Source organism: Anomaloglossus baeobatrachus, chromosome 6 (genome assembly GCF_048569485.1).
Source record: "Anomaloglossus baeobatrachus isolate aAnoBae1 chromosome 6, aAnoBae1.hap1, whole genome shotgun sequence".
Taxonomy (NCBI): domain Eukaryota; kingdom Metazoa; phylum Chordata; class Amphibia; order Anura; family Aromobatidae; genus Anomaloglossus; species Anomaloglossus baeobatrachus.
The window spans coordinates 578349005-578376450 of NC_134358.1; the positions used below are offsets into that span (position 1 = coordinate 578349005).

At 49.2% G+C, this 27446-nt stretch overlaps 1 protein-coding gene across 19 annotated transcripts in view; it reads right to left on the reverse strand.

Moving 5' to 3' along the window:
• The window catches only part of OBSCN (obscurin, cytoskeletal calmodulin and titin-interacting RhoGEF), an 882373-nt gene that overhangs the window by 682348 nt on the left and 172579 nt on the right, over window positions 1–27446 (reverse strand). For all 19 annotated transcript variants that reach the window (XM_075315914.1, XM_075315911.1, XM_075315913.1 and 16 more), the window contains exons 8-20: window positions 22052–22327; window positions 21334–21609; window positions 19221–19496; window positions 17910–18185; window positions 16013–16288; window positions 15087–15362; window positions 13768–14043; window positions 13345–13620; window positions 6477–6752; window positions 6017–6292; window positions 4018–4293; window positions 1565–1831; window positions 1015–1284 (exon numbers count right to left, since the gene is read on the reverse strand). In XM_075315914.1, coding sequence (XP_075172029.1) covers window positions 1015–1284; window positions 1565–1831; window positions 4018–4293; window positions 6017–6292; window positions 6477–6752; window positions 13345–13620; window positions 13768–14043; window positions 15087–15362; window positions 16013–16288; window positions 17910–18185; window positions 19221–19496; window positions 21334–21609; window positions 22052–22327 — 3573 coding nt within the window. The remainder of the gene's footprint in view (window positions 1–1014; window positions 1285–1564; window positions 1832–4017; window positions 4294–6016; window positions 6293–6476; window positions 6753–13344; window positions 13621–13767; window positions 14044–15086; window positions 15363–16012; window positions 16289–17909; window positions 18186–19220; window positions 19497–21333; window positions 21610–22051; window positions 22328–27446) is intronic.

Sequence of the window (27446 nt, forward strand, 5' to 3'; positions counted from 1 at the left end):
TGGCCCGTGTACAGCCTACCTAGTCCTTCTATAGTTTATCCGACCCATATACAATCTTTCTGGCCCTATCTGGCCCGTGTACAGCCTATCTGGCCCGTGTACAGCCTATCTGGTCTTTGTACAGCCTATCTGGCCCGTGTACAGCCTATCTGGTCTTTGTACAGCCTATCTGGCCCATGTACAGCCAATCTGGCCCGTGTACAGCCAATCTGGCCCGTGTACAGCCAATCTGGCCCGTGTACAGCCTATCTGGCCCGTGTACAGCCTATCTGGCCCGTGTACAGCCTATCTGGCCCGTGTACAGCCTATCTGGCCCGTATACAGCCTATCTGGTCTTTGTACAGCCTATCTGGCCCGTGTACAGCCTATCTGGTCTTTGTACAGCCTATCTGGCCCGTGTACAGCCTATCTGGTCTTTGTACAGCCTATCTAGTCCTTCTATAGTTTATCTGGCCCCTGTACAGCCTATCTAGTCCTTCTATAGTTTATCTGGCCCCTGTACAGTCTATCTAGTCCTTCTATAGTCTATCTGGCCCGTGTACAGCCTACCTAGTCCTTCTATAGTTTATCCAGCCCATATACAATCTTTCTGGCCCGTGTACAGCCTATCTGGCCTGTGTACAGCCTATCTGGCCCGTGTACAGCCTATCTGGCCCATGTACAGCCTATCTGGCCTGTGTACAGCCTATCTGGCCCGTGTACAGCCTATCTGGCCCGTGTACAGCCTATCTGGCCCGTGTACAGCCTATCTGGCTCGTGTACAGCCTATCTGGCCTGTGTACAGCCTATCTGGCCCGTGTACAGCCTATCTGGCCCATGTACAGCCTATCTGGCCTTTGTACAGCCTATCTGGCCCGTGTACAGCCTATCTGGTCTTTGTACAGCCTATCTGGTCTTTGTACAGCCTATCTAGTCCTTCTATAGTTTATCTGGCCCGTGTTCAGCCTACCTAGTCCTTCTATAGTTTATCCGGCCCATATACAATCTTTCCGGCCTGTGTACCGTTTCTCTCACCTCGAACCTTCAGGCTGGCCGTGGTTGTCACCCCTTCGGCGTCGGCAGTGATTTCGGCGGCATCCTGCGCGGTCAGTTGGCCGATGCTCAGACTGTGGACGGCTCCTTTCTTACTGATCTTGTGTTTATTGCTCTTTTCTATTTTGGCGCCGTTCCTGTACCAGGTCACCGCAGCATCATCCGGGGATATAGTGCATTTAAACGTGGCCTCTGCTCCCTCCTCCATCACCACGTTACTCAGCTTTGCGGTGAATTTAACCACACGAGGCGCTACGGGCAGAGGATCAGCAGATTAATGGCTGATAGATTTGCAGGAGAGCCATATACTGAGACTTATAACAGGAGGAGGGGGATCTCCACATGGGAGAGGACATCACACTTCACACATTGTGTATTATGGGGGATCTGCTGAATAAAGACTATGGACACAAATGATCCAGGCCAGATGACCCTCAGAAATGGTGGCAGATCATGAGACGATGAAGAACAGGACAGACTACACCACATCCAAGTAACAGACAGTGGTAATACGTAATAAAAGTACCATTACCTTTGGTTGTGAGCTGTGCAATGGTCTTCTCATCCCGGGACTCGCAGGAATACTCCCCTCCATCCTCCGCCTTCAGCTGGGAGATGGTCAGGCTTCGTTTGCTTCCTTCACCCTGGATCTGGATTCGCTTGCTCGCTTTTATCTCCTCTCCATTCCTTCTCCAGGTCACATCGCCCTTGGTCTGGCTCAGCTCACAGGTCAGAGTGACAGACGAGCCAGTCTCTCCAGTGATGGCCTCTAGCTTTTTCACAAACTTCACTGGGATTTCTGTGAGGAAGAAAAATCCGAGAGAGATTCAGAGAAGCTAAAGATGGAGGCATCTGGTCTCCTGGAAAATAAAAGCAGAGCTGTCCAAGGTCAGAAGGTAGAGGTGGAGGCCTCCAGATTCACAGATGATAAGGGATGAAGTGTCCAGACTCATAGCAGATAACGGAGGAGGTGTCTAGACTCATAAAAGATAAGGGCGGGAGGGGGGGTCCAAACTCAGAGAAGATAATGGCGGGGGCATCCAGATTCAGAGAAGATAATGGCGGGGGCATCCAGATTCAGAGAAGATAATGGCAGGGGCATCCAGATTCAGAGAAAATAATGGTGGGGCATCCAGATTCAGAGAAGATAAGGGAGGAGGTACCTGGACTCAGAAGATAAGGGAGGAGGCGCCAGGACTCAGAAGATAAGGGAGCAGGCGCCTGGACTCAGAAGATAAGGGAGGAGGAGCCAGGACTCAGAAGATAAGGGAGGAGGCTCCAGGACTCAGAAGATAAGGAAGGAAGCATCCTGACTCAGAGAAGATAAGAGAGGAGGCATCCAGACTCATAGCAGATAAGAACTTGGGCATCCAGGCTCATAGCAGATAAGGACATGGGCATCCAGACTCATAGTAGATGAGGACCTGGGAATCCAGACACATAGCAGATAAGGACCTGGGAATCCAGACACATAGCAGATAAGGACATGGGCATCCAGACTCATAGCAGATAAGGGCTGAGGGAACCAGATTCAGAGAAGATAAGGAAGGAGGCATCCAGACTCATAGCAGATAAGGGCTGGGAACCAGATTCAGAGAAGATAAGGGAGGAGGCATCCAGACTGATAGCAGATAAGGGCAGGGGCATCCAGATTCAGGGAAGATAAGGGCAGGAGGGCCTGGACTCCGAAGATAAGGGTGGAGGTGTCTAGACTCAGAAGATAAGGAAGGAAGCACCTGGACTCAGAAAATAAGGAAGGAGGGCCCAGGCTCAGAAGATAAGAGCGGGGGCATCCAGATTCTGAGAAGATAAGGGCAGGATCGCCATGGGACTCAGAAGATAAGGGTGGAGGTGTCTAGACTCAGAAGATAAGGGCAGGAGTGCCCAGACTCAGAAGATAAGGGAGGAAGTGCTGGGACTCAGAAGATAAGGGAAGAGGCGTCCAGTCACAGAAAAGATAAGGAAGGAGGCGCCTGGACACAGAGAAGATATGAGAGGAGGCATCCAGACTCATAGCAGATAAGAACATGGGCATCCAGACTCATAGCAGATAAGGGCGGGTGCATCCAGACTCAGAGAATATAATGGCGGGGACATCCAGACTCATAGCAGATAAGGGCGGGGGCGTCCAGACTCAGAGAATATAATGGAGGGGACCTCCAGATTCAGAGAAGATAAGGGTGGGAATGCCTGGATTCAGAAGATAAGGGAGGAGGTGCCCAGACTTAGAGAAGATAAGGGAAGAGGGGTCCAGTCACAGAGAAGATAAGGAAGGAAGTGTCCAGACTCAGAGAAGATAAGGAAGGAAGTGTCCAGACTCAGAGAAGATAAGGGTGAGGACCTCCAGACTCAGAGAAGATAAGGGTGAGGACCTCCAGACTCAGAGAAGATAAGGGCAGGGGCATCCAGACTCAGAGAAGATAAGGGAGGAGGCTCCAAAACTCAAAAGATAAGGGAGGAGGCACCCAGACTCAGAAGATAAGGGAAGAGGTGCCTGGACTCAGAGAAGATAAGGGCGGGGGCGTCCACACTCAGAGAAGATAAGGGCGGGGGCGTCCTGACTCAGAGAAGATAAGGGCGGGGGCGTCCACACTCAGAGAAGATAAGGGCGGGGGCGTCCTGACTCAGAGAAGATAAGGGCGGGGGTGTCTAGACTCAGAGAAGATAAGGGCGGGGGTGTCTGGACTCACAGAAGATAAGGACATGGGCGTCCAGACTCAGACAAGATAAGGGCGGGGGTGTTCAGACTCAGAAAAGATAAGAGCGGGGGTGTTCAGACTCAGAGAAGATAAGGGCGGGGGTGTGTGGACTCACAGAAGATAAGGACATGGGCGTCAAGACTCAGACAAGATAAGGGCGGGGGTGTTCAGACTCAGAAAAGATAAGGGCGGGGGTGTTCAGACTCAGAGAAGGTAAGGGTGGGGGTGTCTGGACTCAGAGAAGATAAGGGCGATGTCTTCCGGACTTTATAAGATAATGTCTGACCTTTGACTTGTACACGGAACTCCTGCCTGTCACTTCCCGCGATGCAGGTGTACACGCCGCTGTCTTTGCTTTCCGCAGTTTTCACAGTGAGTGTCCTGGACGCGCCGTCTGCAGATATCTGGTACTTTTTGGAAGCACTTATCTCGGCACCATCTTTAGACCATTTGATCTGAGCGTTGTTGGGGTGGACGGAGGTCAGCAGGGCGATGTCCTCGTGTTCTTGTACAATGATTGCTTCTTTCTGCTCAGACTTCTTCAGGAACTTGGCTTCTGGTTCTAAAATATAAAATAAAGATGTAATATCTAATGAGCCACTTGTGAGGACCACAGAGTTAACGTTCCACAAGACAGATCCCACATCTCTTTCTAGACCTGAGATCATAGATCTCATCCAGCCACAATGTCCTCCTGAGATTCTGAGGCATGGCTGTGGGGCTCATGTACAGTGTTATTTCTGAGGTCCGACTCGGAGGTTGGGTCAGGAATATATCTTATCACTATTGATCTCCCTCTCTGTAATACGAAGAGATGCAGAAACTAGACAGCGTCTGTAAAGAGCCAACACCGGGAAAAGAGTCCATGTGTGGCAGAGACACATGATAGCTAGGAGCCCCGTGTTACTGGGCAGGGTGGAGGGTCAAAGGGAGAAGCTTCCAAAGAGTGGGTTAAAAAAGGGAGAACCTGTGAAGAATATGGCGGTACAGGAGGACATTGTGACTGTAGTGTGGTTGCTTTGTCCTGTTTGCAGAAAAGAGGTGTCAGTATGGGACCAAGTATGTCTCTTCTTGGGGACCCAGGTCCCCAGAAGACAATCGTTTTGGTGGCAATGGGAATGGAGATGGCTCCGATCATGTGTGGTGCCTGGAGAACCTGTGGTGGATCTGTACTTGTCCACTGAAGGCGCATTGTTCATTGGGCGAGGATTGGTGGGCTAAAAGACAAAACAGCTCTAGAGCTTTCACTTCATAGGACAGATATGGCAGCACTATGGATTGTTGGATATAGATGCCACCTGCCAGCATTGTACAATGGAGCATTGTGCAACTATTGTGTGAGGTCAAACTCTCCCCATGTACCTACCATGCAGGAATACCCGAGTATCCAACCTTCCCATATACAGCACGTTTTCAGCAGCACATCACTTTTTTACATGGGCAACGTGCTGCTGAGAACCATCATTTTTAAGCATGTGAGAATAATGATCCAATCACCCAACAAAACCGCTTTTTTATAGTTTTTCTGGTGATTTCCAACATGTTGTCACTGATTATCGTCTTTTGTAAATGGCCTTTAGTGGTGTTCATATGGCCCACATATGGTCAAACGTTTCACTAGAGTACCGTCCCACATATTCTCAAGAGGTTCACTAAGGTACTCACCTATGGCCAAGAGCTTCACTAGAGTTCCTAGATATGGTAAAGAGCTTCAGTAGAGTACCTACATATGGTCAAGAGCTTCACCAGAGCACTCACGTATGGTCAAGAGCTTCACTAGAGTACCTAGATATGGTCAAGAGCTTCACTAGAGTACCCACATATGGTCAAGAGCTTCACTAGAGCACTCACATATGGTCAAGAGCTTCACTAGAGTACCTAGATATGCTCAAGAGCTTCACTACAGCACCCACATATGGTCAAGAGCTTCACTAGAGTACCTAGATATGGTCAAGAGCTTCACTAGAGCACTCACATATGGTCAAGAGCTTCACTAGAGCACTCACATATGGTCAAGAGCTTCACTAGAGTACCCACATATGGTCAAGAGCGTCACTAGAGTACTCACCTACGGTCAAGAGCTTCACTAAAGTACCCACATATTGTCAAAAAATTCACTAGAGCACCCACATATGGTCATGAGCTTCACTAGTGCACCCACATATGGTCATGAGCTTCACTAGAGCACGCGCACATGATGCAGTGCTTCACTAAAGCTCCCTCAAAGTGGCCCATAAATTCATTAGAATACCCATTCAAGGAGGAATATCCCTTCGTAATCTCACCTTTGACGCTGATCTTGAAGTTGATCTTCTGTCCAGCCGCCTCGCAGCTGTACTCTCCGGCATCTTTCTTCTCTACTTGCTCTACCACCAGACGCCGATATTTGCCCTCGATTTCCACCTTCAGTTTCTTGCTGGAGGTGATCAGCTTCCCGTCCTTGTACCATTTCACCTCTGTCTTCTCCCCAGAGACCTCACAGCTCAGGGTAGCACTCTCTGTTAGGATGGATTGGACTTCTTTCTTGGCTTTGTCCAGGTTGATGAAGACCGGTTCAGGTTCTAAAACAGGAGAGCATGAAACAATAACAATCACACAAGCTTTAGTAAAGTAATTATACATGGCTCAGAACTTCACTAGAGGACCAACACGTGCTCCAGAGCTTCGCCAAAGCACCCACAAAGGTTGGCGTGCTTCAGTAGAATAACCACGATTGTGAGGAGGAAAAATCATTAGCAATTTCACCTTTAACGCCAATCTTGAAGTTGATTTTCTGTCCGGCCGCCTCGCAGCTGTACTCTCCGGCGTCTTTCTTCTCCACCTGCTCCACCACCAGACGCCGATATTTGCCCTCAGTCTCCACCTTTAGTTTCTTACTGGAGGTGATCAGTTTCCCATCCTTGTACCATTTCACATCTGTCCTCTCTTCTGAGACCTCACAGCTCAGGGTGGCGCTCTTGGTTATGACAGCTTGGACTTCCTTTTTCACTTTGTCCTGGTTGATGAAGGCTGGTTCTGGTTCTGAAAGAGAAGATGACATTATGACGTTAATAGAAGCTTCACTAGAACATCCACCCATAAAACAAAGCTTCACTAGAGTACCCACATATGGCCCAGAGCTTCACTAGAGTACTCATACATAATCAGAGCTTCACTAGAGTACCCACATATGGCCCAGAGCTTCACTAGAGTACTCATACATAATCAGAGCTTCACTAGAGTACCCAAATATGGCCCAGAGCTTCACTAGAGTGCCCACACATGTCCCAGAATTTCACTAGAGTGCCCACACATGTCCTAGAGCTTCACTAGAGTACCCACACATGTCTCAGAATTTCACTAGAGTGCCCACACATGTCCCAGAATTCACTAGAGTGCCCACACATGTCCTAGAGCTTCACTAAATTACCCACACATGTCCTAGAGCTTCACTAGAATGCCCACACATGTCCCAGAGTTTCACTAGACTGCCCACACATCTCCTAGAGCTTCACTAGAGTACCCACACATGTCCTAGAGCTTCACTAGAGTGCCCACACATGTCCCAGAGTTTCACTAGAATGCCCACACATGTCCCAGAATTTCACTAGAGTGCCAACACATGTCTCAGAATTTCACTAGAATGCCCACACATGTCCCAGAATTTCACTAGAGTGCCCACACATGTCTCAGAATTTCACTAGAATGCCCACACATGTCCCAGAATTTCACTAGAGTGCCCACACGTCTTAGAATTTCACTAGAATGCCCACACATTTCCCAGAATTTCACTAGAGTGCCCAAATATGTCCTAGAGCTTCATTAGAGTGCCCACATATGTCCCAGGGCTTTACTACAGTCCCCATACATATCCCAGAGTTTCACTAGCGTGCCTACACGTTGTCATGCACAGAGTAGGAAATGTCCGTATGTAACGGATATGGAAACTAGAAAAGAGAAGCGCTGATAGGGTTTTACCAGATTACACATACGGTTTAGCATATATCACAATACACTCACCGATTCAGGTTGTGAGAGGTCACAACCACCATAGATAGCATCAGATAATGGCGGCTGCAGCGGCCCCACGTGTTTGCAGATCAAAGTGGAGAAGGAGAAGGGGTTAAACCCGCGCAATCCGCCAGATAAATTCAGAGGAGATGTTGATAATTCAGAACATTCTTTTATTCCATGGGTCTACGCGTTTCAAGGTCTGTGACCTCTTCTTCAGGACCAGTAAATCAACACTACATGTACATACAAATGAAGCCTTTTTATACCTGTGGTAACCACAAAGTACCGCCTCCCGGCACTTTGAAAAAAGTCAGAAGGAAAAGAAAAAAAAAAAAAGGAAAGAAAAAAAGATCTGCATGCATGACACAGCGTTTTTCACAGATATCATATACTTTGTAGAATGCTATTATACTGGTCATAAAAACAATTTATATGAGAAATACACATTCATAAAATGGAAAATTATAAAATAAAAAGAAAAGGAAAGAAAAAAATGTCAAAAATCAGGACACAAACTCCAAGAAAGTTGCCCATAAGGTAACCTTTGATTTTTGTGGTGTACGCCACCAGTAGTTCTCAAAAAGCTGTGTATCCCTAAAGTTATGTTCACAAGGTTGTGATATATGCGTACAATTAAATAAAACATATGTTTAATAAATATATTAAAAACATTTCAATATAGAAAAAATGATAAAGGAAAGAGATGAAATAAAATGATAATAAAAATGCATAATTTGCTGTGAACTTTTTATATAGAATGATGTTATGTCTATGGGAATTTAATCTGTTATGTAGGGGCTGTCTAGTCCTTCCTACATATTTTTTACCGCATGCACAATCAATGAGATACACCACAAAATCAGAATGGCATGTGAGATGTCCCTTGATCGTATATTTATCTGGTTCCTCAGCTGTACCAAAAGTCTTTCTTTTGTGTGCAATGGATGTACAGCATAGACAATTTTTGCTGTAGCATTTTGAGACCCCAATAGAGCGTTCCTCTTCTTTAGAATTAATAGGAACTCTCAACCTACTGGGTGCCACAATATTCCTAATGGTAGGGTCAAGAGCATGCGCACACATTTTTTCCCACGCTTATGCCCGCTAATAACCTTCAGCTCGTTGATACTATGATCCTCTTTGAAAAAGAAAAAGTAAATATCACATCCTTTTTAACACACAAGCAAAGAATATAGCACACATTATATTTTTATTCACATATATTTATATACACATCACTTTGTACTCCTGAGTGAAAGAATTTTTATTCTATATAAAAAGTTCACAGCAAATTATGCATTTTTATTATCATTTTATTTCATCTCTTTCCTTTATCATTTTTTCTATATTGAAATGTTTTTAATATATTTATTAAACATATGTTTTATTTAATTGTACGCATATATCACAACCTTGTGAACATAACTTTAGGGATACACAGCTTTTTGAGAACTACTGGTGGCGTGCACCACAAAAATCAAAGGTTACCTTATGGGCAACTTTCTTGGAGTTTGTGTCCTGATTTTTGACATTTTTTTCTTTCCTTTTCTTTTTATTTTATAATTTTCCATTTTATGAATGTGTATTTCTCATTTAAATTGTTTTTATGACCAGTATAATAGCATTCTACAAAGTATATGATATCTGTGAAAAACGCTGTATCATGCATGCAGATCTTTTTTTCTTTCCTTTTTTTTTTTTTTTTTTTCTTTTCCTTCTGACTTTTTTCAAAGTGCCGGGAGGCGGTACTTTGTGGTTACCACAGGTATAAAAAGGCTTCATTTGTATGTACATGTAGTGTTGATTTACTGGTCCTGAAGAAGAGGTCACAGACCTTGAAACGCGTAGACCCATGGAATAAAAGAATGTTCTGAATTATCAACATCTCCTCTGAATTTATCTGGCGGATTGCGCGGGTTTAACCCCTTCTCCTTCTCCACTTTGCGTATGTAACGGATGACACACGCGTTCAGACTGATGGGTGTCTGACGCAGTACAAAAACACCATGGACAAAAAGGGGGGATCACCGGGGTCAGGATACAACGGAGGTCCCTACTACTAGGGAGAGGGGTGAGGGGGCACCTCCTGAACTCACCAAAAAGCTGACTCCTAAGCTTTCTATCATCCCTATACAGGTTCTTTCCACCTGTCGGCGACCAGGATACCTTGGACCCTCAGCTGGACCTAAACTCACCCTGTCTATTGAGTAGGCCGATGAGTACACTAGACTAGCATGGAGGCAAAGGAAAGACAGACCGGGGAATAAACAGAAGGATGCAAACACCAAACTCCACAGCAGCAGACGGACTTTAAAGTAGTAGATGGGTGAGCAGAGGACAAAACCTCAGCAGCTCCTTCCACCAGGCTGGCCAGAGTAGAAATGATTCTAACAGCAGCAAGGACTGCTGGGAAAGCTCCAGTATTTATCCAACAAGGGATTGGGCTCAAAGCAGCTACAGCTGACCTGACTGCTCAGAACTGCTGGCAACAAAAACTGACATTAACTCATGAAACGCCAAAGGAAAGGAAACCTCATTTAAATGAGGAGTCTTCATGGAGAATGAAGGCTCACTAGTCTCTAAAGAGCAGGGAGACGACTGTGACAGTACCTTACCATTAACGAGAGGCCTACAGACACTGAAGACTGATAATATCGTTCACCTCACATGTGAACAGGCCCCTCCGGTTACCAGTTGGAGGCACAACACACTTCCGGAGCACAGACCTATGGACTATGTCATGGGTGTTAAGAGTGTCGGGTAGCTCCAGCCTAGTGGCCGTAGGGTTGAGGATGACAATAAGTCTAAAAGGGCCGATAAACCTCAGGCCTAGAGCCCCAGACGCACACTTCCACCTGGTATCCTTAGTGGAGACCCACACATGGTCATTCTTACCTAGGTCTGGACCTGGATGTTTATTTCCCCGCATACCACAGGTAATAGAGGAAAAACTCCGGACCGAACTGACAACCAAGGAATCTGACACCTTATGCTTCGGTACCACACACTTAGTGGGAATGACTACCCTCACCCGATCACCTCTACTGGGGACGCACTGAGGCCTACTCTTACCCTGAGGCCGGGGTAGCACACCATCTTTTTTCCTAGATACCCTGGTAGTTACTACTGGTAGACAGGGTGATCGGTGTTTAATAAGAACCGCAGAAATGGTTGCACCCAGGCATTTGTGCTCACAAAAACTGCCCCAACTGACCACCTCCCCTGACTGACAGGGTTAAGTCTTATCAACCAGGGCAGACCCAATACAATGGGAGTGGGCAGCTCCTCGGAGACATAGCAGGAGACGTTCACCATGAAAGGGACCTACACGCAGGTCGATATTAGGCACGGTATGGGTGAACTCCCTCTGACTGAGGGGGGCAGAATCAATAGCCTATATGGGGATGGATCTGGTTAGTGCCCTGCGAGCGAGCCCCCGAGACAGATCAAAGCCAGAATCCACTAGATAAGCCCCCGCTCCACTGTCCACCAGCACAGAGATCATCTCAGTCTCTCCACAAACAACCACCTCCGCCGTAATGGTGAACTGGGACATGTAGATGGAGGAAATATACACTGCCTGGTCGCTTTTCTCCACCTGACCAGGAGGACGCGGCTTTTTACCAATCGGCCCCTGCTTAGGTCTTACTGGACAGGCCCCGATGCAATGTCCCTTATCCCCACAGTAGAAGCAGGACCCAGACCCACGACAAACCGCAAGTGACTCAGTCTGAGGGGAGGCTCCCCCCAACTGCATGGGTTTGTCGGTTTGCACCAGTGGGAGCTCCTCCCTGGGGAAAATGACAGGGTACAGGATCCTGGAGGGTGTCTCCCTGAGGCATCGATCCACTAATGGTGAGGGCCATCCAGCGACTTTGGGGCGGCATATTGCACCAGAGAGTCTCTAAGCCTAGCTGACAACCCCTGACAGAAATGACTCCTAAGCACTGGGTCATTTGACTGGGTGTCAGTGGCCCACCTCCGGAATGCCGATAAATACTCCTCCACTGGAAGAACCCCCTGCTGGAGACTTCGGAGTTTAGACTTGTGAGCGTGACGCCATCAGGGTCGCCGTATACAAGTGCCAAAGCCGCAATAACACGTCCACTGACCGTAATGATGGATAGTCGGACGGCAGAGAGAAGGCAGAGGACTGGGGATCTCCCGGCAACAGAGAGACAACAATCCCCACTCGCTGTGCCTCAACTCTCGAAGAACAAGGGAGGAGCCTGAAGTATAGCTTACAGGCCTCCCTGAAGGTGGTAAACTTATACATTCCACCAGAAAACACGGAGGGCTAAATTGGGTTCTGGTTGCGCCTGGGCATGCGCTGAAACCAGCAACCCAGCAATTTGTTGCAGCTGCTGCACAACTGAGAACGCATGTCTGAAATCCCTGAGAGATGGCCTGCATCAGCTGTGCGAGCGCCGCAGCCTGAGCCACAGAGACACAAGAAGATATACGGGCTGATATTAATGTCACGCACAGAGTAGGAGATGTATGTAAGGCGTGACACACGTTCAGACCGACGAGCGTCTGACGCACTACAAAAACACCACAAACAAAAAGGGGGGGGCACCAGGGTCACAATACAATGGAGGTCCTTGCTGCTAAGGACAGAGGTGAGGGGGCACCTCCTGAACTCACCTCAAGCTGACTCCTGAGCTCCCTAGTGTCCCTACACAGGTTCTTTCAACCTGTCGGCAAGCAGGATACCTTGGACCCTCAGCTGGCCCTAAACGCACCCTGTCTAGCGAGTAGGCCGACGAGTACACTAGTCTCGCCACTACACAAATAAAACATGGAGGGAAAGGAAAGACGGGTGGGGGAATAAACAGGAGGATACAAACACCAAACTCCACAGCAGCAGACAGACTCTAAAGTAGCAGATGGGTGAGCACAGGACAAAACCTCAGCAGCTCCTTCCACCAGGCTGACCAGAGTAGAATGAATTCTAATAGCAGCAAGGACTGCTGGGAAAGCTGCAGTATTTAAACCTAAATGGGTGTGGGCCCAAAGCAGCTACAGCTGACCTGCCCTGCCAGAGCTGCTGGCAACAAAATCTGACATTAACTTATGAGACGCCAAAGGAAAGGAAAATTTAAATGAGGAGTCAAGATAGAAAAGAGAAGCTTCAGTTCTAAGGCGGTCACTAGTCTCAAAACTGCAGGGAGATGACCGTGACACACATGTCCCAGAGTTTCACTAGAGTGCCCACACATGTCCCAGAGGTTCACTAGAGTGCCCACATATGTCACAGAGCTGCACTAGAGTGCCCACGCATGTCCTAGAGCTTCACTAGAGTGTCCATGCATGTCCCAGAGCTTCACTAGAGTTCCCACACATGTCCCAGAATTTCACTAGAGTGTCCATGCATGTCCCAGAATTTCACTAGCGTTCCCACACATGTCCCAGAGTTTCACTCGAGTGCCCACATATGTCCCAGAGCTGCACTCGAGTGCCCACGCATGTCCTAGAGCTTCACTAGTGTCCATGCATGGCCCAGAGTTTCACTAAAGTATCCAAACATGAATCAGAGCTTCAACAGAGTACCTACATATGATCAATAGCTTAACAAAAGTGTAAGACTCTAAGGAGGAGTGTCCCATTGTAATCTCACCTTTGGCAATGATCTTGAAGTTTATCTTCTGTCCGGCCGCCTCGCAGCTGTACTCTCCAGCGTCTTTCTTCTCCACCTGCTCCACCACCAGACGCCGATATTTGCCCTCAGTTTCCACCTTCAGTTTCTTACTGGAGGTGATAAGTTTCCCGTCCTTGTACCATTTCACATCTGTCTTCTCCTTGGAGACCTCGCAGCTCAGGGTGGCGCTCTTCGCTAGGTCAGCTTGGATTTCTTTCTTCACTTTGTCCTGGTTAATGAAGGCCGGCTCTGGTTCTGAAACGGAAGAGCATAACAATGATGCGAATAGTAGTTTTATTAAAGCAACCAACTGAGGTCCAAAACTTCACCAAAGTTCCTACACATGGCCAATAAATTCATTAGGATAACCCTTCAAGGAGAAATATCCCTTTGTAATCTCACCTTTGACGCTGATCTTGAAGTTGATCTTCTGTCCGGCCGCCTCACAGCTGTACTCTCCGGCGTCTTTCTTCTCCACCTGCTCCACCACCAGACGCCGATATTTACCCTCAGTCTCCACCTTCAGATTTTTGCTGGAGGTGATCAGCTTCCCGTCCTTGAACCATTTCACCTCTGTCTTCCCTTCTGAGACCTCACAGCTCAGAGTTGCACTATTGGTTACGACGGCTTGGACTTCCTTCTTCACTTTGTCCTGGTTGATGAAGGCCGGTTCTGGTTCTGAACAAGAATGCAACACTATGACGTTAATATTAGCTTCATTGGAGTACGCACCCATGACCTAGTGCTTCAATAGAGTTCCCACTTATGTCCCAGTGGTTCACTAGACTTCCCACACCTTGACTTGGAGGTTCACTAGTTACCACATATTTCCCAGAGCTTCACTAAAGTGCCCATACATGAACCAGAGCTTCACTAGAGTTCCCACATATGACCGACAGCTTCAGTAGAGTTCCCACACATGACCGACAGCTTCACTAGAGTGCCCACACATGACAGACAGCTTCACTAGAGTTCCCACACATGAACCAGAGCTTCAGTAGAGTTCCCACACATGAACCAGAGCTTCAGTAGAGTTCCCACACATGAACCAGAGCTTCAGTAGAGTTCCCACACATGAACCAGAGCTTCAGTAGAGTTACCACACATGAACCAGAGCTTCAGTAGAGTTCCCACACATGAACCAGAGCTTCAGTAGAGTTCCCACACATGAACCAGAGCTTCAGTAGAGTTACCACACATGAACCAGAGCTTCACTAGAGTGCCCACACATGAACCAGAGCTTCACTAGAGTGCCCACACATGACAGACAGCTTCACTAGAGTTCCCACACATGAACCAGAGCTTCAGTAGAGTTCCCACACATGAACCAGAGCTTCAGTAGAGTTACCACACATGAACCAGAGCTTCAGTAGAGTTCCCACACATGAACCAGAGCTTCAGTAGAGTTCCCACACATGAACCAGAGCTTCAGTAGAGTTACCACACATGAACCAGAGCTTCACTAGAGTTACCACACATGAACCAGAGCTTCAGTAGAGTTCCCACACATGAACCAGAGCTTCACTAGAGTGCCCACACATGACCGACAGCTTCACTAGAGTGCCCACACATGACAGAGAGCTATACTAAAACATGATGCAGTGCTTCACTAAAGTATAACACACGAATCAGAGCTTCAACATAGTACCTACATAAGATCAATAGCTTCATTAAAGTTGCCATACAAGGCTCTAAGGAGGAATATCCCTGCATAATCTCACCTTTGACGCTGACCTTGAAGTTGATCTTCTGTCCGGCCGCCTCGCAGCTGTACTCTCCGGCGTCCTTCTTCTCCACTTGTTCCACCACCAGACGCCGATATTTACCCTCAGTCTCCAGCTTCAGATTCTTACTGGAGGTGATCAGCTTCCCGTCCTTGTACCATTTCACCTCTGTCTTCCCCTCCGAGACCTCACAGCTCAGGGTGGCGCTCTTGGTTATGACGGCTTGGACTTCCTTCTTCACTTTGTCCTGGTTGATGAAGGACGGTTCTGGTTCTAAAAGAGAATACAACACTATGATGTTAATATTAGCTTCACTGGAGTACCCACTCATGGCCCCGAGCTTCAGTAAAACGCCCACCCATGGCCCCGGGTTTCACTAAAATACCCACCCATGGCCCCGAGCTTCACTAAAACACCCACCCATGGCTCAGGACTTCACTAAAACAGCCACCCATGGCCCCGAGCTTCAGTAATACACCCACATATGGCCCAGGACTTCACTAAAATACCCACCAATGTCCCCAAGCTTCACTAAAATACCCACCCATGGTCCAGAGCTTCACTAAAACACCCACCCATGACCCAAAGTATCACTAGAGCACCCACATATGGCCCAGAGCTCCTGTAGATTTCCCACACATGTCTCAGAGGTTCACTGGAGTCCCCACACCATACCTGGAGCTTCAATAGACTTCCCACATATTTCCCAGAGCTTCATTAAAATGACCACACATAACTCAAAGCTTCAATAGAGTGCCCACACCTGGCCCAGAGCCTCACTGGCATAGTCAAACATGATGCAGTGCTTCACTAAAGTATACATATATAAATCAGAGTTTCAACATAGTACCTACATATGATCAATAGCTTCAGTAAAGTACCAATACAAGGCTCTAAGGAGGAGTAACCCTTCGGAATTTCACCTTTGACGCTGATCTTGAAGTTGATCTTCTGGCCGGCCGTCTCACAGCTGTACTCTCCGGCATCTTTCTTCTCCACCTGCTCCACCACCAGACGCCGATATTTGCCCTCCGTCTCCACCTTTAGTTTCTTGCTGGAGGTGATCAGCTTCCCGTCCTTGTACCATTTCACCTCGGTCTTCCCCTCGGAGACCTCACAGCTCAGGGTAGCACTCTTTGTTAGGTCAGCTTGAACGTCCTTCTTGATCTTGTCCTGGTTAATGAAGGTTGGTTCTGGTTCTGAAAAAGAAAAACATAACACAATAATGATAAGAGTAGCAAACACGGTGCCCACATAGGGCTCAGAGCTTCACTAGAGGGCCCACATAGGGCTCAGAGCTTCACTAGAGTGCCCACATAGGGATAGTGCTTTACTAGAGTTCCCACATAGGGCTCAGAGCTTCACTAGAGTGCCCACATAGGCCTAGAGCTTCACTAGAGTGTCCACATAGGGCTCAGAGCTTCACTAGAGTGCCTACATAGGGCTCAGAGCTTCACTAGAGTGCCTACATAGGGCTCAGAGCTTCACTAGAGGGCCCACATAGGGCTCAGAGCTTCATTAGAGTGCCCTCATAAGCCTAGAGCTTCACTAGAGTGTCCACATAGGGCTCAGAGCTTCACTAGAGTGCCCACATAGGGCTCAGAGCTTCACTAGAGGGCCCACATAGGGCTCAAAGCTTCACTAGAGGGCCCACATACGGCTCAGAGCTTCACTAGAGTACCCACATAGGGCTCAGAGCTTCATTAGAGTGCCCTCATAAGCCTAGAGCTTCACTAGAGTGTCCACATAGGGCTCAGAGCTTCACTAGAGTGCCCACATAGGGCTCAGAGCTTCACTAGAGGGCCCACATAGGGCTCAAAGCTTCACTAGAGTGTCCACATAGGGCTCAGAGCTTTACTAGAGGGACTACCTAGGGCTCAGAGCCTCACTAGAGTGCCCACATAGGGCTCAGAGCTTCACTAGAGGGCCCACATAGGGCTCAGAGCCTCACTAGAGTGCCTACATAGGGCTCAGAGCCTCACTAGAGTGCCTACATAGGGCTCAGAGCTTCACTAGAGGGCCCACATAGGGCTCAGAGCTTCATTAGAGTGCCCTCATAAGCCTAGAGCTTCACTAGAGTGTCCACATAGGGCTCAGAGCTTCACTAGAGTGCCCACATAGGGCTCAGAGCTTCACTAGAGGGCCCACATAGGGCTCAAAGCTTCACTAGAATGTCCACATAGGGCTCAGAGCTTTACTAGAGGGACTACCTAGGGCTCAGAGCCTCACTAGAGTGCCCACATAGGGCTCAGAGCTTCACTGGAGTGCCCGCATAGGCCTAGAGCTTCACTAGAGTGTCCACATAGGTCTCAGAGCTTCACTAGAGTGCCTACATAGGCCTAGAGCTTCACTAGAGTGCCCACATAGGTCTCAGAGCTTCACTAGAGTGCCCACATAGGTCTAGAGCTTCACTAGAGTGTCCACATAGGGCTCAGAGCTTCACTAGTGGGCCCACATAGGGCTCAGAGCTTCATTAGAGTGTCCACATAGGGCTCAGAGCTTCACTAGAGGGCCCACATAGGGATCAGAGCTTCACTAGAGGGCCCACATACGGCTCAGAGCTTCACTAGAGTACCCACATAGCCCTAGAGCTTCACTAGAGGGCCCACATAGGGCTCAGAGCTTCACTAGAGTGGCCACATAGGGCTCAGAGCTTCACTAGAGGGCCCACATAGGGCTCAGAGTTTCACTAGAGGACCCACATAGGGCTCAGAGCTTCATTAGAGGGTGCACACCCACAGACCTTCATTACATGCATCAGAGAGTGTGGAGTCAGTAGACTAAGGCTGCCTGAGGAGGAATAGCCCATAACAATCTCACCTTTGATGCTGATCTTGAAGTTGATCTTCTGGCCGGCCGTCTCACAGCTGTACTCTCCGGCATCTTTCTTCTCCACCTGCTCCACCACCAGACGCCGATATTTGCCCTCCGTCTCCACCTTTAGTTTCTTGCTGGAGGTGATCAGCTTCCCGTCCTTGTACCATTTCACCTCGGTCTTCCCCTCGGAGACCTCACAGGTCAGGGTGGCACTCTTTGTTAGGTCAGCTTGAACGTCCTTCTTGATCTTGTCCTGGTTGATGAAGGTTGGTTCTGGTTCTGAAAAAGAAAAACATAACACAATAATGATAACAGTAGCAAACACGGTGCCCACATAGGGCTCAGAGCTTCACTAGAGGGCCCACATAGGGCTCAGAACTTCACTAGAGTGTCCACATAGGGCTCAGAGCTTCACTAGAGTGCCCACATGGGCCTAGAGCTTCACTAGTGTCCACATAGGGCTCAGAGCTTCATTAGAGTGCCCACATAGGCCTAGAGCTTCACTAGAGGGCCCACATAGGGCTCAGAGCTTCACTAGAGTGCCTACATAGGGCTCAGAGCTTCACTAGAGGGCCCACATAGGGTTCAGAGCTTCACTAGAGTGCCCACATAGGGCTCAGAGCTTCATTAGAGTGCCCACATAAGCCTAGAGCTTCACTAGAGTGCCCACATAGGGTTCAGAGCTTCACTAGAGTGCCCACAAAAGGCTCAGAGCTTCACAAGAGTACCTACATAGGGCTCAGAGCTTCACAAAAGTGCCTACATAGGGCTCAGAGCTTCACTAGAGTATCCACATAGGGCTCAGAGCTTTACTAGAGGGCCTACCTAGGGCTCAGAGCTTCACTAGAGGGCCCACATAGGGCTCAGAGCTTCACTGGAGTGCCCACATAGGCCTAAAGCTTCACTAGAGTGTCCACATAGGGCTCAGAGCTTCACTAGAGGGCCCACATAGGGCTCAGAGCTTTACTAGAGGGCCCACATAGGGCTCAGAGCTTCACTAGAGTGCCCACATAGGACTCAAAGCTTCACTAGGGTGGCCACATAGGGCTCAGAGCTTCACTAGAGGGCCCACATAGGGCTCAGAGCTTCACTAGAGGGCCCACATAGGGCTCAGAGCTTCACTAGAGTGGCCACATAGGGCTCAGAGCTTCACTAGAGGGCCCACATTGGACTCAGAGCTTCACTAGAGGGCCCACATAGGGCTCAAAGCTTCACTAGAGTGCGCACACCCACAGACCTTCATTACATGGATGAGAGAGTGTGGAGTCAGTAGACTAAGGCTGCCTGAGGAGGAATAGCCCATAACAATCTCACCTTTGACGCTGATCTTGAAGTTGATCTTCTGTCCGGCCGCCTCACAGCTGTACTCTCCAGCGTCTTTCTTCTCCACCTGCTCCACCACCAGACGCCGATATTTGCCCTCAGTCTCCACCTTCAGTTTCTTGCTGGAGGAGATCAGTTTCCCGTCCTTGTACCATTTCACCTCGGTCTTCCCCTCGGAGACCTCGCAGCTCAAGGTGGCGCTCTTTGTTAGGTCAGCTTGGACTTCCTTCTTGACTTTGTCCTGGTTAATGAAGGCCGGCTCTGCTTCTGTAAAAAAACAAACATAACACAATAATGATAATAGTAGCAACCACACATGGCTGTCACACCAAGTTTTGCACAATCTTCGCTGACTGTCATGGCAGCATTGGACTCTGTTCAGATTGCAGATTCTGACACTTCATCTGATGCTTTCTCTGGTGTCTGGGATCAACACAGGCAGACTCAGGCGTCGACCTGCTGTGTGATGATTCATAGGCAGGCTAGCAAGTGTTAATCTCTGCTGGTTTGCTTGCTCCTTTAATCACATGTTGTGGGAAGACCTATCACATCTGCTCCCCTCCTATTTATGCTGGTGGAATACTTCTACCCCTGCCAGCTATAGTTTATTCTGTGTTGGTCTGTGAGGTGTGGTGTCCCAGACTCTCTCTGTTGAAACTTGTGTTTAGTGGTGCTCTTTACTAGGTGTGGTTGTAGAGCTTACCCGTTATTTTGTACTTCCTTCCTGCTCTTGTTTTCTTCCTGAACCTCTTATTGTCTTATCCTGTGTGACATGCTGTGTGACAAAGTTTTGGTTTTCCCTTTTCTGTCTTTATCTGTGGGTTTCATCACACTCCTGTCCCGTCCCTCTCAGGGAGGAGGGGAAATCAGATCAGGACTGGCCAGGAAGAGGGCCAGGAAGGAGACTCAGGCCTCTCCACCACCAGGAGTATCCCTGAGATTAGGGATAGCATAGGGTCCCCTAACTTGAGGGACATCTTAGGAGCTCCAGTTCCCTGCTACCCAAAGTCATTGTGACAGTGGCTCAGAGCTTCACTAGATTTCTCACGCATGGCTTAGAGCTTCATTAAAATGCCCACACATGGCCTGGAGTTTCACTAAGGTTGCCACACATGGCTCAGAGCTTAATTACAGTGACAACACATGGCCTGAAATTTAACTAAGGTTCCCACACATGACTCAGAGCTTCAGTAGAGTGCTCACACATGGCCTGAAGTTTCACTAAGGTTCCCACACATGGCTCAGAGCTTCAGTAGAGTGCTCACACATGGCCTGAAGTTTCACTAAGGTTCCCACACATGGCTCAGAGCTTAATTACAGTGACAACACATGGCCTGAAATTTAACTAAGGTTCCCACACATGACTCAGAGCTTCAGTAGAGTGCTCACACATGGCCTGAAATTTAACTAAGGTTCCCACACATGGCTCAGAGCTTCAGTAGAGTGCTCACACATGGCCTGAAGTTTCACTAAGGTTCCCACACATGGCTCAGAGCTTCAGTAGAGTGCTCACACATGGCCTGAAGTTTCACTAAGGTTCCCACACATGGCTCAGAGCTTCAGTAGAGTGCTCACACATGGCCTGAAGTTTCACTAAGGTTCCCACACATGGCTCAGAGCTTCAGTAGAGTGCTCACACATGGCCTGAAGTTTCACTAAGGTTCCCACACATGGCTCAGAGCTTCAGTAGAGTGCCCACACATGGCCTGAAGTTTCACTAGAGTTCCAACAAATGGCTCAGAGCTTCACTAGATTTTTCACACATGGTTTAGAGCTTCAGTAGAGTGCCCACACATGTCCTGAAGTTTCACTAGAGTGCCCACACATAACTCACAGCTTAATTACAGTGCCCACACATGGCCTGGACTATCATTAGTGTTCCTACGCATAACCCAAAGCTTCACTAGATTTCTCACACATGGCTCAGAGCTTCACTAGATTTCTCACACATGACGTGACGTTATAGTAGGGTTCCCACACACTCACACATGGCTCAGAGTTTCACTAGAGTACCCACATCCACATAGCTTTAGTACATGGACGACAGTGTGTGGAGTCAGTAGAGTAAGGCTGCCTGAGGAGGAATTAATCATCGCAATCTCACCTTTGACGCTGACCTTGAAGTTGATCTTCTGTCCGGCCACCTCACAGCTGTACTCTCCAGCGTCCTTCTTCTCCACTTGTTCCACCACCAGACGCCGATATTTGCCCTCAGTCTCCACCTTCAGTTTCTTGCTGGAGGAGATCAGTTTCCCGTCCTTGTACCACTTCACCTCGTCCTTCCCCTCGGAGACCTCACAGCTCAGGGTGGCGCTCTCCGTCAGTTTGGCCACCACCTCCTTCTGGACCTTGTCTTGTTTAACAAAGGCCGCCTCCGGTTCTAGAGGAAGATGAAAGGCGTTGGAAAGTAAAACTATGGATACTAATGAGTGAACATGAGACCAGGATTTACAGGTGGTGTCAGGAATTCTATTGGCTGCTGTGTATAATAAGTGTTACATCTCCATTATCCAGCTCTGGGCGTGACCCTGAAGTCCAGCCCAGGCGCCTCCAAGCAGGCACAGTAACGGGCCGCCTGGCCCCTAATCCTGACCCGCTGCTGATTGCTACAGAAATACTTTACTTTTAGAAACTTAAAATGTTCTATAAAATGTTCAGTAATTTTTTTATTTTACACCATATCTTATACTCCACGTACATCCAGAGCTGCACTCATAATTCTGCTGTTAAATCATGACAACTACTTAGGTCTATTTCCTGAGGTCACTGGACATAATTGGCCATCTTTGTAATGTGTGTGGTTTCTTCCATATGACACTCACCTTTGACGCTGATCTTGAAGTTGATCTTCTGTCCGGCCACCTCGCAGCTGTACTCTCCGGCGTCTTTCTTCTCCACTTGCTCCACCACCAGACGCCGATATTTGCCCTCAGTTTCCACCTTCAGTTTCTTGCTGGAGGTGATCAGCTTCCCGCTCTTGTACCACTTCACCTCGGTCTTCCCCTCGGAGACCTCGCAGCTCAGGGTGGCGCTCTCCGTCACTTTGGCCACCACCTCCTTCTGGACCTTGTCCTGGTTAATGAAGGCCGGTGCTGGTTCTGGAACAAGAAGAGGTCGTTATAAAGGTATACAGGAATCGTCCCGTCTTTTATAGATATAACGTAATGCATCTCTGGTCTATAGACGTTCTGTATACATCAGCATTGGTGGGTATATATAATCTGTGCAATATTTGGGGTCTGGGTCATTCCTCCTTCCAGCAGCTTGGACCCCAATCTCCATGTCTACAGGAGACCCAACTCTGCAACAACATGAATGTGTCTGGTGTAATACTGTAGACAAGACTAAGCCATCGGGAAGTCAGTGACTCCCCCGGTGGGCCCCAACGCAGGGAGTAGCCCCAACACAAGGAGTAGCCCCAACGCAGGGAGTAGCCCCAACACAGGCAGAAGCCCCAACACAGGCAGTAGCCCCAACACAGGGAGTAGCCCCAACACAAGGAGTAGCCCCAACGCAGGCAGAAGCCCCAACACAGGCAGTAGCCCCAACACAGGGAGTAGCCCCAACACAAGGAGTAGCCCCAACGCAGGCAGAAGCCCCAACACAGGGAGTAGCCCCAACGCAGGCAGAAGCCCCAACACAGGGAGTAGCCCCAACACAGGGAGTAGCCCCAACACAGGGAATAGCCCCAACGCAGGGAGTAGCCCCAACACAAGGAGTAGCCCCAACGCAGGGAGTAGCCCCAACACAGGCAGAAGCCCCAACGCAGGGAGCAGCCCCAACGCAGGCAGAAGCCCCAACACAGGGAGTAGCCCCAACGCAGGGAGCAGCCCCAACGCAGGCAGAAGCCCCAACACAGGGAGTAGCCCCAACACAGGGAGTAGCCCCAACACAGGGAATAGCCCCAACACAGGGAGTAGCCCCAACACAAGGAGCAGCCCCAACGCAGGCAGTAGCCCCAACACAGGCAGAAGCCCCAACACAGGGAGTAGCCCCAACGCAGGGAGCAGCCCCAACGCAGGGAGTAGCCCCAACACAAGGAGTAGCCCCAACGCAGGGAGCAGCCCCAACACAGGGCTCTTCAATAATCGGCTGTATATACACTATACCCTCACTGTGAGCTCCCCAATATACATGAACATGATTAAGACCTGAGGCGTCGAGACGCGTTGTTCTGCTGCCATCCGACTGATATGCTGTACCTGCTGGAATTTTAATATGCATTGGCACAATAAAATGGATTTTTAATTTTCTCATTCCTGGCGCTGGAACTCTTTTCCTTTTCTATTATTGATTGACTGCCAAGTCAAATCCGTGCGCAGGATTTGGAACACACCAGCAAGGCAGTCCGGTGAGCTGGATTACCCCCTTTCCCTCTGCACTATATACACTATACCCTCACTGTGAGCCCCCAATAATCGGCTGTATACACTATACCCTCACTGTGAGCCCCCAATAATCAGCTGTATATATACTATACCCTCACTGTGAGCCCCCAATAATCAGCTGTATATATACTATACCCTCACTGTGAGCCCCCAATAATCGGCTGTATACACTATAAACTCACTGTGAGCCCCCAATAATCAGTTGTATATACTATACCCTCACTGTGAGGTCCCCCATTAATCAGTTGCGTGTTGTCCTGGTGATTGGGGGTTGCACGTGGCTGCTGGTGACATATCGGTGGCAGTATTGTCCTGATGATTGGGGGTTGCACGTGGCTGCTGGTGACATATCGGTGGCAGTGTTGTCCTAATGATTGGGGGTTGCACGTGGCTGCTGGTGACATATCGGTGGCAGTATTGTCCTGATGATTGGGGGTTGCACGTGGCTGCTGGTGACATATCGGTGGCAGTGTTGTCCTGATGATTGGGGGTTGCACGTGGCTGCTGGTGACATATCGGTGGCAGTGTTGTCCTAATGATTGGGGGTTGCACGTGGCTGATGGTGACATATCGGTGGCAGTGTTGTCCTAATGATTGGGGGTTGCACGTGGCTGCTGGTGACATATCGGTGGCAGTGTTGTCCTGATGATTGGGGGTTGCACGTGGCTGCTGGTGACATATCGGTGGCAGTATTGTCCTGATGATTGGGGGTTGCACGTGGCTGCTGGTGACATATCGGTGGCAGTATTGTCCTGATGATTGGGGGTTGCACATGGCTGCTGGTGACATATCGGTGGCAGTATTGTCCTGATGATTGGGGGTTGCACGTGGCGACTGGTGACATATCGGTGGCAGTATTGTCCTGATGATTGGGGGTTGCACGTGGCGGCTGGTGACATATCGGTGGCAGTATTGTCCTGATGATTGGGGGTTGCACGTGGCGGCTGGTGACATATCGGTGGCAGTATTGTCCTGATGATTGGGGGTTGCACGTGGCGGCTGGTGACATATCGGTGGCAGTATTGTCCTGATGATTGGGGGTTGCACTTGGGGGTTGCACGTGGCTGCTGGTGACATATCGCTGGCAGTATTGTCCTGATGATTGGGGGTTGCACATGGCTGCTGGTGACATATCGGTGGCAGTATTGTCCTGATGATTGGGGGTTGCACGTGGCGGCTGGTGACATATCGGTGGCAGTATTGTCCTGATGATTGGGGGTTGCACGTGGCGGCTGGTGACATATTGGTAGCAGTATTGTCCTGATGATTGGGGGTTGCACGTGGCGGCTGGTGACATATCGGTGGCAGTATTGTCCTGATGATTGGGGGTTGCACATGGCTGCTGGTGACATATCGGTGGCAGTATTGTCCTGATGATTGGGGGTTGCACATGGCTGCTGGTGACATATCGGTGGCAGTATTGTCCTGATGATTGGGGGTTGCACGTGGCGGCTGGTGACATATCGGTAGCAGTATTGTGCTGGTGATTGGGGGTTGCACGTGGCGGCTGGTGACATATCGGTGGCAGTATTGTCCTGATGATTGGGGGTTGCACATGGCTGCTGGTGACATATTGGTGGCAGTATTGTCCTGATGATTGGGGGTTGCACGTGGCGGCTGGTGACATATCGGTAGCAGTATTGTGCTGGTGATTGGGGGTTGCACGTGGCGGCTGGTGACATATCGGTGGCAGTATTGTCCTGATGATTGGGGGTTGCACGTGGCTGCTAGTGACATATCGGTGGCAGTATTGTGCTGATGATTGGGGGTTGCACGTGGCGGCTGGTGACATATCGGTGGCAGTATTGTGCTGATGATTGGGGGTTGCACGTGGCGGCTGGTGACATATCGGTGGCAGTATTGTCCTGATGATTGGAGGTTGCACGTGGCTGCTGGTGACATATCGGTGGCAGTATTGTCCTGATGATTGGGGGTTGCACGTGGCTGCTGGTGACATATCGGTGGCAGTATTGTCCTGATGATTGGGGGTTGCACGTGGCGGCTGGTGACATATCGGTGGCAGTATTGTCCTGATGATTGGGGGTTGCACGTGGCTGCTGGTGACATATCGGTAGCAGTATTGTCCTGATGATTGGGGGTTGCACGTGGCTGCTGGTGACATATCGGTGGCAGTATTGTGCTGATGATTGGGGGTTGCACGTGGCGGCTGGTGACATATCGGTGGCAGTATTGTCCTGATGATTGGGGGTTGAACGTGGCGGCTGGTGACATATCGGTGGCAGTATTGTCCTGATGATTGGGGGTTGCACGTGGCTGCTGGTGACATATCGGTAGCAGTATTGTCCTGATGATTGGGGGTTGCACGTGGCTGCTGGTGACATATCGGTGGCAGTATTGTCCTGATGATTGGGGGTTGCACGTGGCGGCTGGTGACATATCGGTGGCAGTATTGTCCTGATGATTGGGGGTTGCACGTGGCGGCTGGTGACATATCGGTGGCAGTATTGTCCTGATGATTGGGGGTTGCACATGGCTGCTGGTGACATATCGGTGGCAGTATTGTCCTGATGATTGGGGGTTGCACGTGGCTGCTGGTGACATATCGGTGGCAGTATTGTCCTGATGATTGGGGGTTGCACGTGGCTGCTGGTGACATATCGGTGGCAGTATTGTCCTGATGATTGGGGGTTGCACATGGCTGCTGGTGACATATCGGTGGCAGTATTGTCCTGATGATTGGGGGTTGCACGTGGCGGCTGGTGACATATCGGTGGCAGTATTGTCCTGATGATTGGGGGTTGCACGTGGCGGCTGGTGACATATCGGTGGCAGTATTGTCCTGATGATTGGGGATTGCACGTGGCTGCTTGTGACATATCGGTGGCAGTGATGGGGGATCTGACACGATGTCTCTGTGACGCCTGTGTCACTTGCGTTTTGCACAGGCGAGTGCGATCTGCTAAAATATCGGCTTGCCCTCGCACCAGTGCAAAACTCTGGGGCAGCGTCCATCTGCGATTGATTTCTCATGCCATAGCGGCCTGAGCAATGGATCGGAGCATGCTGCGTTTGGCAGCGAGTCTCAGCTCACGCACCCCCATACAAGTCTTTGGGAGCGTGTGATACATCGCACTGTACTCACATATTATGTGACCGCAGTGCGATGTACGCAGAGACAGGTCGGGGAGGAGATGGGGAGAAAGTGCTCCCCCCTCTCCTCCGCAGCTGTGATCCGATCACAAGATCGCACCACAGTCACATGACCCTCGGCTGACGCTCACATATCACATAGCATATCGCTTCCTATGTCCTCACATCACAAGCTATGCGCAGGTGGAACCGAGGTCTTACCGACATCATCAGAATCAATAAGAAGCACCCAAAAAGGTGTAGAAGCCAGCACCTGCAGCCGCACATTGTATACGTCTTACAGCTTTCTATCTGCTTTATGTTTTACTGACAGCAAGCAGAGATCTGGCAGAGGAACTCCTATTGTTTTTATTAATTATTGATCAGCCTTTGTAAAGTTATGAATCTACTCTATACTCTATCACCTCCATCCTGCTTTCTTCACTCCATGCTTTTATCCAGCTTGGTCTGTGCTCTTTTAGAAGCTGCTTTGATCTGCTGTTCCAGAAGAAAACCCACGATTTACAAAGTCTGCTCCTCTGAGCACGGGGAAGGGGATCAGAGGGGCTCACTCAGGGGGAGAGTTAAGAAGAATGTTTGAGCACAGATTCGTGTTAGAGCAGCTGTTAAAAGCAGCTTGTAAAGAAGCCTGAACTATCAGTAAAAAGCATAGAACTGATGCAAACTATGGTAAAGACGTATAATAGACAGATAAATAACTTAACAAAGTCTGATCGAT